Source organism: Centruroides sculpturatus, unplaced genomic scaffold (genome assembly GCF_000671375.1).
Source record: "Centruroides sculpturatus isolate CEXI.00-Female unplaced genomic scaffold, Cexi_2.0 scaffold557, whole genome shotgun sequence".
In the NCBI taxonomy this organism is placed as follows: Eukaryota; Metazoa; Arthropoda; class Arachnida; order Scorpiones; family Buthidae; genus Centruroides; species Centruroides sculpturatus.
Genome location: NW_019384744.1, coordinates 217,193 through 229,871, shown reverse-complemented (window position 1 = coordinate 229,871; position 12,679 = coordinate 217,193). Strand labels below are relative to the sequence as shown.

At 29.5% G+C, this 12,679-nt stretch overlaps 1 protein-coding gene across 9 annotated transcripts in view; it reads right to left on the bottom strand.

Annotated features, from left to right (window-relative positions):
• LOC111628429 (calcium/calmodulin-dependent protein kinase type II alpha chain-like) overlaps positions 1-12,679 on the bottom strand; it is an 88,129-nt gene that overhangs the window by 30,106 nt on the left and 45,344 nt on the right. For 6 of the 9 annotated variants that reach the window (XR_002757171.1, XR_002757172.1, XM_023372209.1 and 3 more), the window contains one exon: positions 8,467-8,544. The exons of the other annotated variants lie outside the window; for them this stretch is intronic. Coding sequence is in view for 4 of the 6 variants with exons in the window: in XM_023372209.1 (XP_023227977.1) it covers positions 8,467-8,544 (78 nt within the window). In the remaining 2 variants the exon portion in view is untranslated. The remainder of the gene's footprint in view (positions 1-8,466; positions 8,545-12,679) is intronic. 9 annotated transcript variants of the gene reach the window in all.

Sequence of the window (12,679 nt, the reverse complement as noted above, 5' to 3'; positions counted from 1 at the left end):
GTAGGGTGACTCTTTGCGCAGGTGCGACATGGTTTTAATAATTTTTGAACTTTTATTCAAATGCTTGTTCAAATTTTATTCCAGAAGCTATTAATTAAAAAGAACCATCGGGGAATCATTACAAAACTTGATTGAAGAACTCGGAAGGAGTTCAAAAACATGTTTTTGTTTGTTTTCTTTATCTGCACACCATAATTGGTTTGGAATACATGATTGAATGTAAATGTTTTCAAAATGTTGATTATTAAAGGCTTTCCTTTATGTAAGTTCCTTTAAAAATAAAATTAAATCACTTTAAAACCTTTGCCGTACTTTGTATTCCTCAACCAAGTTGATATTTACAGATACACAATAAAGCACATTATAAAACATGGAAGATGAAATGGGTTGGAAGGCATTCACAACTGGCTCATCTAACTTTGTAGTAATGCCATATCTCACTGATGATTATTTCTGGATTTAAATTCATTCTGTTTTCTTTAATTTTAATGATTTCTAAACATTCATAACATTTTCTTTTGTAAGGATATTAACGTCATTACTGGTATGTTCCTTGTATGATTTGTTCTCTTCAGCAAAATTTATGCTTATTGCTAAATGGTGCCAGATTGTTGATTTTGTATTTTCTCAGTCTGATAAGTTATATTCAAATCTGAACATTGCACACATTGCTATACATTTTGTTCCAGTGTCATTATGTAGGAAAGCTCCTTTTATAGATGATGCCATGCAGATATAGTAAGGATCAAATCATTGTCAAAATTATGAACTTCAGGCAATGTTTTTAAATCCGATCCTGAAAGATGTTTGCATCAACTTGTTTGGTGGTTATGGCACAAACATGTATTAGACATGACATAAAAACAAGGTTCTGTAACAAAATGAGTCATTTTTCTGTATCACATTGCTCTCAAATCCAAGGTCAACCTCCAAATATACACAACTATGCAGTATTTGTGTATCACATATTTAATTTATTTCCTTTTTTTTGTCTTGTATCTCTATGTTTCATATCTTAGTGCAATTTTCTTCAGGTCTGTGCACTATTTGTTTTTTCCCCCCTCTTCTCAGCTGGTTAATATCTGTTGACCTGAACACACAAAAAATGTAAATTTCATTTAAGGATAGAACAGGATAGAAGAAAGAGTTTGGACTGAGTCAAGGTGAAGAAAGGATGGATGAATAAAAACAAGAAAAATGGAACTTGGAGGAAAGTCCCATGCAAGGAGGGTGGAGAAGATAGTATTGCTGGAATCTCCCCTAGGAAAATTAAACTTTGATTTTTAATACAGTCGACCCCCCTATAAGATATAGATACGTTCCAATTTATTAGGAATCCGATTTCTTACAAGTCGTTCCAATCACAGCCCGACACGTGTCAAGTTTACGGACTACGGCTGATTGAAAGGTTTTCTTCCATAAAATTAATCGATTCTACACTAATCCGACTCAACATTTCCAAAATACGTATATTTTTTCGTAGTTTTATAGGAATTGTGATTATAGGGACCGTAATTATAGGGGGGTCGACTGTATGAAGACAAAGCATCAGAAGAGAAGAAGAGTCCAAGAAGAACCATGAGTAATATTGTTCAATTAGTGGTAACACTCTCCTGTTGATTTTCATAAAGTATGTTTTCTATCCAGTAATTATTCTTCTGTCTTCATTTCCTTTTTCTCACTTTACACATAATACATGATGTTAATATTGAAATTTTTTAATAACTATAATTGATTATTGAATGAAGTTGTACTATCAGAGCTGGCATTAGAGTTTATGCTGCCAAGAGCAAGATATGCATTTGATGCCCCATATCTTGCTCCATTATTAAATATTCAACTTAGGCAATAAGTAGAACTATATAAAAAAAACTATACAAAATTTTCAGGAATATTATTTTTCAAATAAATTTATAAAAATTAGCAGAGTGCCAGCCCTGCTGACCATTATTGTAATATTTTTCTAACATTTTTTGTGTAATGGGATAAAACAAAAAGTTCATTTATGATTAAAAAATTATTTTATAATTGCATTTACTGCCTTTGCTTCAATTTTTGCTTGGAATCCTAATATCCACAAATCAGATATGTTAAACATGCTGGATTAATGAACTTATATTGTACTGTAATTTGTATTCTAAAATATAATCATGTAAACATTAAAGCAAGCAAAAGCATTTTGTACATTAGTCAAAATTTTATTTTACATAAATTGTCTTTGGGTAGTAACCAGGCAGTACTCAAATTGAAATTTGAGTACTGCCTGGTTAATTGATTAATCATTTATCATTATGATAAAGATTATTAACCAATAACCAGCACTAATAAAGAGTTGCTAGAAAAGAAAAATATAGTAAGTATTGAATGTATTTAAAAATAAATGTAAAATATCAGAAAAATCTTCCTTAATATAACAACACATTTCAAATTAGTAAATAGCTCTCAAATACACTATCTACCAGAAAGTAATTAGGCACCCCTGCAAACAGTGACATTTGCTGTCTTAATACACATCACGACTGCTGTGGATAAATATCGAGTGGGAAAGAAAATTGGCATCGGTTGGTTGCATGCAAAATGCCACACAGTTCGGAGCTGTCTGATTTTGAAAAAGGTGTAATCATTGGTTATCATAGAAATGGCCATTCCATACATGACATCCAGCGAACTGAAGTACCCAAAATCAACAGTGGGCTACGTGATTCACAAGTGGAAGGTGAGTGATAACTGTCAATAAGCCCCGACCAGGCAGGCCCACAAAACTGGGAGTTAGAGACCTTCATTTCTCTGGGAATTTCTCTGGAGAGCACGAGAGGTGCTCTCCAGAGAAATTCGAAAAAAAAAAACCACCAAACTGATGGCTCACATCTGTAGGGAGTTTCAAATGGCAGCTGGGACTGTTGTTTCGATTGAATACCATCCATAAGGAAGCCCATCTGCTCAGTTATCATGGACATGCTGCTGCCCACAAGCCTTTCATCATCAGGACCAACAGTGCTGCTCTGCTAGCTTGGTGAAAAGTGTGAAAAGAACATAGACAGTGGAAACAAGTTCTCTGGAGCAATGAATCCAGGTTTACTCTCTTCTGTTTGGATGGCAGAGCCTGGGCTTGGCATCTGCCTGGAGAATGCCTCCTGCTGGAATGTGTTGTGCCAACAGTGAAGTTTGGCAGAGGTGGATTATGGTGTGGGGGTGTTTTTCCTGGTATTGCCTGGGACCCTTGGTTGCAATTGATGGTAGGCTCAACACCGATGCCTACTGCACTATTTTGGATAACCACATACTTCCTACATTGTGGCAGTTTTACAGCATAGATCCATGTTACTTTCAGGATGATAACGCTACTTGTCATGTTGCGATGACCACCATTGCTTGGAATAGAGGTGCTCGATAAGGTTCAGGTCTGGATCCGAACCTTATCGAGCATCTCTGGGATGAGTTGTCCCCACCACTCAAAATTGGTGAAGGAATTTGTATATCTTCTCCAAGCCAAGTGGAAGAAAATACTGCCAGTTGTCATACAAGGACTAGTGGAGAGTATGCCCCGAACGGTCGCAGCTGTAATCTCTGCCTGTGGAGGTTCTATCAACTATTGACAATGAATAAACTTTGTCTTTCTGTTCTATCACAGGTGTCCAATTACTTTCTGGTAGATAGTGTATAACTATTGAAAGAAAATATTTTATTCAAATAGTCAAGCTGATGCAAGACAAAGCAAACAACTGATTGGAGCAATAAATTTTTGATGCATTATTTTGAGGCAGTGAGAATTCTAAATAGTTATGCACCATTATCATTGTTTCCATATTAATAACTAACTGCTGATAATGATCCCCTTCTCAACTTATTTAACTGCTATAATTCAATATCAGTTAATGTAGAAAAGCATTTATGTAAATAATTTTACAAAAATACTGTTTAATATATTTGAAGGAAGAAATGAATACTCAAGAAAATATTTTAATAAAAGAAAATCATTTGCTAATTGTAAAGCAGTACTATGTTAAAAAGACTTCTGATATTTTCCATTTGTAATTTATTTTTAAGAAATAGCAAAAGTAAATTCAAATGAATTGACAATAAATCTTGCACAAATCTAATTAAAATAAAGTTTTTATCATATGATAGTTAACAGTTTTCTTAATAACTAATAAATCAATCACTATTGAATTTAATGCTACTAAAACATGAGTAACACGTTCACAGCATTACGAGGTACATATGACTGGTATGGACATGTCTAGTTAGAGCTATAGACATAATTGCTTGTTTTTCCATGGGGCGGCACATATGTTTTGATAACATAATTCTACAAACGTCATACTTGATATATCAATATTATTTTATTAGGTGCAATAAAATATTAATTTAATAGTACGAGTCACAGGTGACTTGTAACACCCAGCAGCTGCCTAAACGTTTATCTACTGACGCTGTGAATGTGTTAAACCAACAGAATTTAAGAATATACACTAGCTTATTTTTATTTCTAGAATCAATATTATCTAAATTAATGCTATAATCAGTGTGCTTTTAAAGTATATTACTTTAAAAGCACACTGATTATAGATCCTTGTTTGTTTGTTTTTAGGAATAAACTGATTATAGTTTACTACTTTACTACATAGTTAGTTTTAATAACCGAAGATTTGATTTTATTATTACAGTAATACCCCGACTTACGCGATTTTCAAATCTCGTCGATTCGTCTTTTGTTTGAGCGCCATGCAATCCTTGATTACTCACTACCCCCATACTATTGTTCAACTTACATGTTCGGCTGTGTCGCGTGGAATCCACACATAGCTACAATTTATTTTGTGTTATTTATTTCTGTGTTTGTTATATCTACGGAGACTCGAGAGACTCTACTATGTCATCCAAATGAAGTAGAACTAATTCTTCTGCATCAAACAAGGAAAGAAAAGCTTTATCTTTGGAATGTAAAGTTAACATTGGGTATGTTCGTAAAGTCGAACGAGTTAAACGAGAATGACGTCATCGTTATTCCTATTTCGTTAGACTTTTCGAACGATTCGTTACTAACGCGTTTAACTCGTTTGACTTTACGAACGTACCCATTATTAAAGACTTCGATACAAAAATGAAAATTTGTGAATTGGCAAAGAAGTTTGATCTACCGGAATTGTCGGACAGAACAATTATAAAAGGCAAAGAAAAAAATTCTCGAAGCTGTGAAAAATGCTCAATCTTTAAATTCAAGCATCATTGGTAAACGTCACAGTATTATCGCTGAGATGGAAACAATGTTAAAATTATGGCGTAATAATCAAGTAAATGTGAAAAATTGTAAAATAATATAGGCCTAATTTGTTATACATATGTATTATGTAAGATTTTATTAAACATTTTTTTCTAAATTATTGTTTTCTTTAGTCTCCGGCCCCAATTAAAAATTATTTGTATGTATTTATATGGGAAATTATACCCCGACTTACGCGGTTACCGCTCGATCCCACCTATCGCGTAAGTTCGGGGTGTTACTGTATTCTTAATCAGTGATTTATTTAATAGAAATATTTAATAGATATTTCAAAAATCAAAAACAATGCGTAATTAAATCATTAAATGAAAAAAATTGGCAATTTTATCAGAAAATGGTAGATTAATAAGCAATTTTCTTAGTTTCTTTCTTTATACACAGCAATGTGTTATCTGCTGAGGGAGATGCTTCCCAGGAGGACTTTCTACGAGACACTGCCCCCTATTTAGATACTTTTCCAGGTTTTCTTCACATTTGTACTATGTGCCAGCCAACTGGTGAGGCATGAACCATAACCAACTACTAGTATTCAATGATTTTTATCTGTTCAGCAACTGGTGGGCACAATTTTCATAGAGGATTAACTTTCCTACCAATCCCGAGATAACTCGGGCATGGGCGTTAAGAGGCCAAAAAACTTAATGCCAGTCTCCTCCGAAAAAATTTTATTAGAATGTTTTGAAAACTTTGCGGAATTAAAAAAGTTTTTACCCGCACAAAAAAGTTTTATAGCAATTTTAATTACATGTTAATTGCACGTCATTAAAGATTAATTGTTTTTTAATGGGAGTTTGATATCAAATTACAGTCATCATTCTAAGGTTCTATTTAATGGATTTTACTTTGGTAAAGTTATTTAAAGCTACGTTCTGATGTCAAAAATGGCATCCCAATAGTTTTTTAATGTTTTAATAGATTTTATTATATACATGTTTAATTAGGTCAGGGGGACAGAAATTGCAATAAAAATTGTAATTTTTGCAAAATATTTAGAAATATACCGCCAGCTAGTATTCACCCCTACTTTAGACTTGTCATCCCCTTAGGTGTAAACATTCTGGGAAAGACAACACCAGCTGTTCTCAAGATCATCCAGTTATAAACAAGCTGAGACAAAGGATAACAAACTTCGGAGTTTTAACTTCAGAATTAACATTTTTTCATTAACATTTCATTTTTTTTTTCAGTTTTAATAACAAAAATGATTAAAAAAATATATTCATTTGGAAATTTTTTTTATTTCTTAAAAATTTAAAATAAATATTTCTTTTATAATAAGAAAAAGCATATTTAACCAAAAAACATTTTGTCAATTTTTCAATTCTTTTCAATTTAAACTATGTATGAGTTCATTTGTCTCATGCATTCAATATTCTGAAATGTAATATCTTGTTTAGTTCAAACCTAGTAATGGCTGATTAAGATCAAAACATTAATTCATTATAATTTACTGTTGTATTAAAGATGGTTATATATATATAGATTTAATTAAAGATCCTTTAATTAAATCTATATATATAACCCATTCAAAGTGTCCGTCTGTCCCGTAACCGTTTGATAACGGACACTAGAGGCGCCCCTATCGTGTGTCATATTTCAAACATTCAAATTAACAATATTATTCTTATTTAAATTAACAATATGAATTATTATTATTCATTTGGCCCATAAATTATTATTTGGTCAATATAACAATATAAATAATTCAGTATATTTGTAATAGGAATTTATTATTTCAGGGGCTTATATCTCGCGAAGGATCGCGAGTAGGGGTATGGTTCCTTTGACTTTATTGTTCGCACGGGCTACAGTTTGGGGGGGTCGCCACCTCTTCATTCGAAGGGTAAATCTTACCATTGGTACTTTAACAGAGCTGTACAGCATATTGATAGGAACAAAAAAGTCAAAGGAACCGTGCCTGATGGAAATTTGTAAAGAACACCCACTAGGGGGCGTCCCGGGCTACTAGTTAAACATAATCCACTAATTATTCTCCTTTTTACAAAATAATAACTTATAACTTTATATTTATCTAGCACCTTCTTCCAAACCCCCAAGTAGATAAATAACTTTACACTTACTACCTTTGTATTTTGTTAATTTAGTATACTTTTTAATATAAAATTTTGGATTTAATTGTACAATGCTATTTTGAATAATATGTTAATCTTAAAATGATTCTTTTATCAGAATTCCTAGTTTTTCAAAACTTTTCAATTATCAATACTCGCAATACAATTTTCTTCTGAACTTGTTTTACATTTATTTTTTGTATGTAAGCTGAAGATGACTCAATATTGAACTGAAAATGTCTCATACCTAATAAATGTCATTAGGTTATAAGAAATAAGATCAATTAAAGAATAACATGATGAAAGATTAATTCTGTTTGTCAAATATAATTTTATCATCTATATGGCAATGAGATTAGGTAAAGTAAAGTGTTTATATTGTTCTTGATTTTGTATAGTTTTATAATAAAGCTTTGAAGATGATATAATAAATTTGAAGATGATTATCATATTGGCACATGTTAACAACCAATTCACATCAAAAGAATCTGAATTAAATGAAATTGTAATTTTAGTGGACTTCTTTAATTAAGTCTTATATATTTTTTAATTGTTTTATACTTTGATTTTAATAACTATGTAGAAATGAAGTTACAGCCAATATTTTTTCAGTATCTCAATTTTTTAGATTTGTATAATTATTTTGAATATGGGATGTACCAAAGGATTTTATGGAAGAAAATATTCATAAAAGTTTTTCTATTTAAACATAATTTAATATATAAGAACAAAGAATAATGTTTCGATTAAATATGGACATACATTGTATAAAGTGAACAGTTTGGAATGTTTGGATGCTTGATATTTATCTTATTGATAATTCATAAAAATATATTTTTAAATGACATCTTTTAAAAAAGTCATATTTAATATTCCACATCTTTATCTGGAAAATCAAAATAATCTTTTAATATTTTGTGAAAATAATTAAAAAAACAAATAATTATATAGAAAAGTAATAAAAATTAAATAATTATAACACAAAAATAAATTTTAAATTCAACTTCTTAAAAAGCTTTTCTAAACAAAAAAAAATTTTTTTTACAGCAGAATTTGGGGACATTACCAACAAAATTTTTAATTTCTTATCCTCTTTAATGATGATCTCACCTGCTGCTATAGCTGTTAGTTGAATATTGTCCGATGATCTTTTATGGATTATTTTATTATCGCTGATAGAGGATTTTACTTAAAAAGAAAAAGTAGCATACAGAAAATAAATTTTCTAATCAAATATTTGAAAAACATAAATAATAAAAACATAAGTTAGAAAAAAAATTGTTCAGGCTTATACATCAAATCTGAAAATTAAAATTATATGGGAAAATAATTGTTTTTTGCTAAAATGAATATAAACAGATCACTGCTGATATAAAAATATTAAAGAAATATAAATTAATAATTAGTAACAAAATATTAGTTTTGATTATTTAGAAAAGATTATCTTTTAGTCACTCAATAAAATGTAAATTTCTTACATACTTTCACTTCTTATTTTTATAAATCTTGTTCTTAATGTTTTATTTTAGAGGTATTGTTATAAGGGTTCTCTGGATTCAAAGTGGTGTTGACCAACTGTAATGAGCTTGTTTTTTGTATTTTTACTAGGTATGTATAAATTTTATTATTATGATGATGGAGTTTATCCTACATGGTGTATATATCAGTGCCTAGCACTAAGCCAGAACAGAGTCAAGTCATAACTGCAGAACAAGCAATTATGTTTACATACTGTTCATGTTTAAAAATTTTCTGCTGTTGTGAAGTATTAATTTAATGTTTCAAGACTTTTGCATAGTGTATCCATATACACTATGCAAAAATCTTGAAACATTAAATTGCATGTACAAGAAAAACTGTTGACACTAATTATTTTTATTGTACCAGTTTGGTCAGTGGTTAATATTTGTATTTTTTTGTTATTATTATTTTAAATAATAATTAAGTTTATTTAGAACACAACAATAAATACGGTTTTTTCTTCTGCTAGATTCTTTTTGCTAATCAGACAACTTGTTTGAGATATTGAATACTTGTAGTTTTTACTAATCAATTTTATTTATTGTAATAACTAAATTGAAACTGTAATATTTGAATCCTATATTAATTATTGTAACATTTTATTTATAGTCAGAAATTCTGGTACTAGCATGTCTAGTTTCATAAAGTGTGTGTTATGTGCATTTTTTTTTATTTACAAACTCTGAACCTTACAAATTATTCTATCACTAATGTCAAATAAACTCTGAATAATAACACAGAAACTGTATCGATATTATTATGTGTCAATGCATAACACAAACCAAAAAACTCCAGAATAAAAAACCAAACTCCAGTAAAACTTTTGATTCTCCTGCTTTCTTTTTCAAACATATTTAATTTGATGATGATAGCTAAAGTTATTGAAAACATTTGTTTATCATTAAATATTTTTCATTTTTGCTGGAGTTCTTAGTTTTTCATTTCTTTAATATCAAATCAATTCCTAAAACTAACAATTAAAAATTAACAGTGAATAAAACTTAGAATGTTTTCTACATTTGTAACTAAGTTATTTTATCTTTTAGAAAACATTATCCACAAGAATATACAATACAAAATTGATGGTTCAGTATATCAAACATCACCAAATGATCACCTAAATAATCAGGTTATAACTCTGCTAATTTAATGATTAATATTAAGTAATTTGCTACTAGATGTTAGGTGCATTTCTTAGCTAAAATAATAATTTATTAAATAATTCAGAACCATTGGGAAGAAAACAACTGACCCAGGGCAGGGCTTGAATCCTTGACTTCTGTTTGCCAGTTGTGCCACCCGATCTAAAGTAAGCATTTGCTTCCAGATGTATTTAAATTTTAGATATAACTTTACACATCATTATTTCTTCCAATCATTGATTGTGACAAAGTAAAATATGATTCACTGTCTAAGACAAAGGAAAGATTAGTGAGTTTTCTGACAAAGCATAATCCAATTGCAGATGCCAAATGAATTCACTTGTTAGACTAAAAAAAGTATTCCTACTGGTACTAATATTTGATGTTCATCACTTTGTGGACAAAACTTTTTGAAGAAACTTGTTGAATTGATCTGTTCAAAGGCAATAATGCCTTTGAACAGCTGCTCCCAATGATCTTCCTCTAAGTGAAAATTTTCATGCAAGCTTTTCTTCCAGATCCAAACTTTCTTTCAGAATCATTTTGAAGAACTACAAGAAATGCTCTTGTACTTCTTCAAAATGAGGAATAGTGAACAATTTTTCAAGCTGACTATGTTAAGAGTAGAATTTGTACACTCAGTACCAAAATCAGATGATCTGCATTCTTATATTGCAAAAACAACCTGTCAGTAAATGATTTTGACAATATTTTGGAATGCAGTAATGCACTAGCTGTAATGTGGTATCATGCACCACAAATTTTAATTTTGTTATTAGCACATGATAAACTATGAAGTTTATGACAAATTTTAGTGCATATGCAATATTTGATGATGTATTTAAAACTTATGTTTATTATAGTTCTTTGGCCAGTTATTTGACAATCCTAAATTCATTAGTATTTTCTTTCAAACATTAATAATTTTTGATGTTTTAATAATTTAATACTTAACAAGTATTTTAAACTTATTTTATCATCATCAAAAAACTAATGGTTTTTAATCTGCTATTATCTAACTAAATTTACAGATAAAAATTCTGTTTACAAAATGACATGATGTGAATGTCATCTGTAAATTTTGGCTCACAGGAACCATTTGAACCACACAAGAAGCACCATCATGTATGAGACTTACTGATAAGGGATGGAAGAGGGAAATAAGAGAGATGGGGAACCTCAGAAGCAATGTACACAACTACTGAATTAACTAAAACAATAATTAGATTTTTTTACTGAATTATATAAAATTTTTAACTACACATAACATGATGATAATATACACAAAATGAAAAAATAATTTTGTTTTATTCCACATTTATCAAAGTAGATAACTAAATCATTTTATTAATGTATAGGTTTATATAATATAGTAAAACCTGTTCAAAACAGAAACCCGTCTAAATGGAAAAAATTCTTTGTAACAGAACAATTTTCAATGTAAAAAACACTTGTTCAAAATGGAAAGATGCCAAACTGGAAAAAGTATTCAGTACTGTGTGATTCTTGTTTACACATTTTTAAGATTGATTAATTAATCTTTCAAATACTATCAGATTGGAATAAAATCAGACAGTTTGGTTTAAGATGATCAGAAAATTATTATTAACAAATTTAACACTAGAGAAAGGTTGGTCTACCGATAAATTGACAAAAAACATTTGATAAACTTACCAGTAAATTTCAAAAATTTACTGGTAATTCGGTAAATAAAAAAGCCATACTAGAAATTTCTATGTAGAAAATATTGTGTTTATAGATATTTAAAAGGGCTAAAGGGATATTGAAAAAAAAAAAAAATAGGTAAGTGTAAGCAACAATATACCTCATTATTAATTTTATGTGAGATATTTTTTGTTTAATTTTAATTTAATGACCATTTGTCCAACAAGTGTTGAATCAGAAAGGGTATTCTCGGGATCAGGATTATTTTGTACAAAAATTAGGAGATAAGACTATAAATAATTTAAGTTTCTTGAGAAGTTAATTTAAAAAAAAAATGGTAATCAATAAAATGGTATTAGGTACCATATATTATTTTTGTTGTATTATTTTATTTCTATTTATTATTATAGTTTGTTTAGAATAACACTTTAATTTTTATATTTGATATCTTTGAAATAAAAATGTGAAATGGAAATCATAATAAAATTAAGGTGATAAAAAATGTTATTTTTCAAGAAAAAATTTACTGGAAAACTGGTATTTTAATTTTCATGTACCGAATTACCGGTAAATGAAAAAGTCAGTAAATTTACAATCCCCAGAGGAAGGTATACCAATATCCTGAAATAAATTCATGCAATTTGAAAACACTTTCATTACTTTTTCCCTAATGTTTCAAAATTATTTAATTTGTAATTAGTTTTAAAAACAGTCAAGAAATGACAAATTTTATTACTAAAGAAGTCTACATCTATTATTGTTCTAATTGTATAAGTCAAGTTTCTCTATACTGTTAATTTATTCTTCTCATTCAAAATCTCTGACCAAAAAACCAGTCCAATAGCATTCTCTCTCTTCAGATCTCTAATGCTTATTCTTTTTTGGTATCATTGCAATCATAAAGTGTTTTATTTTATATCAAAGTGCATAAATGTTTCATAATGTTTGAAAGAAGAGTTTTTCTGTTCCAGTTAGCTAGCAAGATTTTACAAATT